The 3,085-nt window shown below is 54.8% G+C and overlaps 1 protein-coding gene across 1 annotated transcript in view; it reads right to left on the reverse strand.

Moving 5' to 3' along the window:
• Window positions 1-742: 742 nt before the first annotated feature.
• The window catches only part of COL27A1 (collagen, type XXVII, alpha 1), a gene marked incomplete at its 3' end in the record, with an annotated part of 129,804 nt that continues 127,461 nt past the window's right edge, over window positions 743-3,085 (reverse strand). The window contains exons 48-51 of the mRNA XM_008583912.1: window positions 2,427-2,480; window positions 2,238-2,345; window positions 1,667-1,774; window positions 743-850 (exon numbers count right to left, since the gene is read on the reverse strand). Coding sequence (XP_008582134.1) covers window positions 743-850; window positions 1,667-1,774; window positions 2,238-2,345; window positions 2,427-2,480 — 378 coding nt within the window. The remainder of the gene's footprint in view (window positions 851-1,666; window positions 1,775-2,237; window positions 2,346-2,426; window positions 2,481-3,085) is intronic.

Here is a 3,085-nt window from a genome sequence, read left to right on the forward strand (position 1 = left end):
TTTTTTTTTTTACTTTTAATAGTCTTTGCTCTGAGATCTATTTTGTCTGATATTAAAATTGCTACTCCAGCTTTCTTCGGATAAGCGTTAGCACAGTATATCTTTTTCCATACCTTTTCTTTAACCTGTTTGTGTCTTTGTATTTAGAGTAGGTTTCTTGCAGCAGTGCATACATAGTTGGGTTGTGCTTTTTCATCCAATCTGACAATCTCTGGTTTTAATTGGTGTGTTCAGACCATTTGCTGTTTGATTTCTATTTGCCCCATCCGTTCTTTGTTCATTCCTCCCTCTTTTCCCAGGCAGGGGTAAGCTGAATTCAGCCCCTGGGACAGTGGGGGAATGAAGGCAGTGCGGTACAGAGAGAGCACTGGCCCCGATCGGCAGGGTCTGGGATCTGGATGAGACTGCCTCTCCTCATTCTGAAGGGGCCACTCAGGTCTTGTTTCTCAGCCTCCCCTACCACGCTGCTCAGGGGAGTCAGAACAGTATCTGGTACCCAGAGAGTGTGTTGTTTAGCCCTTGTCACAGAGCAGGCAGGTGGCTTCTGGGTCTGTGTGTGCACGTGTGAATGCAAGGGCTTTTGTGTTTGTGTGTGCACGTGAGCGCATGTACATGTGCATGTGAGTGTGCGTGCATGAGTGTGTATGTGTGAGAATGTGCGTGTGAATGTGTGTACACGTGGGTGTGTGCATGTGTGTGCTTTTGAGACTGTGTGCATGTGTATTCTCTGGGACTCACTCACCGTCTGGCCTTTGGATCCAGGCTCTCCCTGGTTCCCAGGAAGCCCCGTTCCGCCCTCTGTCCCTCGCTTGCCAGGGGGACCCAGCTGCCCGGGTAACCCACTTTCACCCTTAAAGAAACACACCAAAATTGCCAGTCAAAGTGGGGAAACGGTTCTGGGGAGGGGAAGGGGGGCCTAGAAGAGCTAGAACAGTGATTCCACAGGGTCCACTGAGATCTGGATGCTGGGACAACAGACAGAGACCTGGGGGATGCAGGGGACAGAGGGGCAAAACTTCAGCATCCTTAGGAGGAAGGTCTCTTTCTCTATGCTGAAATCGGGGGTCCCACGTCCCCCTCCACTCCCCTCTGCATCTGTTCTCCCAACACACCATGCAGTTCCCACCTCCACACCTCTGTTCACACTGTTCCTCCTGCCTCCACCCCTGCTTTTCTCATTCAAATCCTCCCTGGGTCAAGGCCATCTCTCCCTCTGACTGCTGTCCTCACAGAGGGTTCCAGACTTTCCCCAACTAAACCTTGAGCTCAGGGAGGACAAGAACCCTGTCTGAGTCATTCATCTAAATCGTCCCTTCAGTGTGTAACCCCGGGCTCAGGGTGGGAAGCTTTCTAAAGATACCTGGAGGAGGATCCCAGTGGCAATGTCTGTGACTCCACGAAGGCCCACAAGAGGGCGCCCGTGGACAACTCAATAACATGATGAAGGTTTCCAGGGCCTGGTAGGGGCGGTCTGTACAGCTACCTGGATAAACTACCCTTTAAGTCTGGTTCGAGCTTGGGGCAGGGATCCCCAAGAAAGGTCAACAGCATGTATTGCATTTTCACACAGGCCTGGGACATGGGTACCCAAAGAGTCAGTACCATTACAGTCAGTACCAAAGAAGAAAGGGTGGAGGGCAGATGAATGGCTTAAGAAGGGTCTGACCTGGAATCCTGGGGGCCCCTGTGCTCCAGGCAAGCCGGCCACACCTGGGTTTCCTCTCTTCCCAGCAGGGCCCATAGGGCCAGGGTCTCCATCATCTCCCTGCTCCCCCTGTAAAGGAAGTAGGCAAAGGAGGGTCTCTCCTGTTTCAGGAATAGGCAGCCAAGGAGGCAGGATGGGTCCAAGCCCGGGTGAACTCTGGGTATAGCAGGAGGGAAGGAGGTCATCCTGCCTGTGTGCAAGAAGGCTGGACCAGGGCACAGGATGAGCTGAGGATTTGTGGGTGGGGATGGAAAGGAGCTTAAAAACTAGGAGCTTTGTCCACTGGGGAGGGGATGAGCTGAACCGCCTTCTGGGTGATGGCATCGCAGAGAGACAGTCAGAAGGGCCACACTCCAGGCCCAAAGGGATGAGGCGGATGCCCACCCCATAGCATCCCTGGAAACTTCTGAATATGTTGGTTCTGGCCCATCCACATTTCCCAATCAGCTTCTCTGGCACATGGCCTGTGGAAGTCCCCCTTACACCTAGTCTCAAATGGAGATGCTGCCTGTTAACCCCAAGTGCTACTCACTTGCTGTCCTGTGTGACCATCTCTGCCAGGAAGACCATCTGGTCCAGCGACGCCCTCGGGGCCCTGTCTCCCCACCACGCCCCGGGGTCCCGGCAGCCCCTGCAGGCCCTGGGGGACATAAGGAGCTGGTGAGGTCTACTAGGGAGGGTGGGGAGGCTGGTGGGAAGGCAGCAGCTGCAGGTCACTCACCTGCATTCCCCTCCGGCCTGGTGCCCCGGCCTTGCCTTTCTTTCCCTTTGATCCCTGAAAAATCAAGGGCCATGTGACAGAAGCTGCTGGAGGAGGTGCGGAACCCTAGGAGCTCTGGAAGGAGGTGTTGAGAGGATTGGGGCCCCTAGGTGAGGTTCTGATTCCACAAATGGGCCCAAGCACACTGGCCTTGGACCTGCAGTGCTGCCTCTGAGCCTGCTCTGGGCCTGGTGTCCCCTCACTGGCTCCCATGCTGCAGAGGCTCTTGGCATTAGGCCACCTGGTCCATTTGATCCTCAAGAGTGTGGCCAGCCCTGAGGGGTGTGGGTGGAGGGGCACATAGCAGGGGGGAGGGGGAGGACATTAAAATGGCGCTGGCTCAACCTCAGTGGAGGATGCAGGAGCCCTGGGTCCTAGGAGGAAGTTCTTCCTCCACGAGCATCCTTGTCTCTTCCTTCTTTCTCCAGACCCCCACACTTCACCTTCCCAGTTTTCTCTCTTTTTCTACATCGTGGTATAGTGGAGAGAAAAGCTGGCTTTGGCTCTTAACAGCCCTGGGTTCAAGTCTCACTAGCTGACCTCAGGCCGGTGGCTCCCCTCCTGGAGCCCTTGCAAAATGGAGCTGACCAGCCCTACTCCCTCGGGCTGTTTGGAGGGAA

This window comes from Galeopterus variegatus, unplaced genomic scaffold, assembly GCF_000696425.1.
Source record: "Galeopterus variegatus unplaced genomic scaffold, G_variegatus-3.0.2 Scaffold3081, whole genome shotgun sequence".
Classification (NCBI taxonomy): domain Eukaryota; kingdom Metazoa; phylum Chordata; class Mammalia; order Dermoptera; family Cynocephalidae; genus Galeopterus; species Galeopterus variegatus.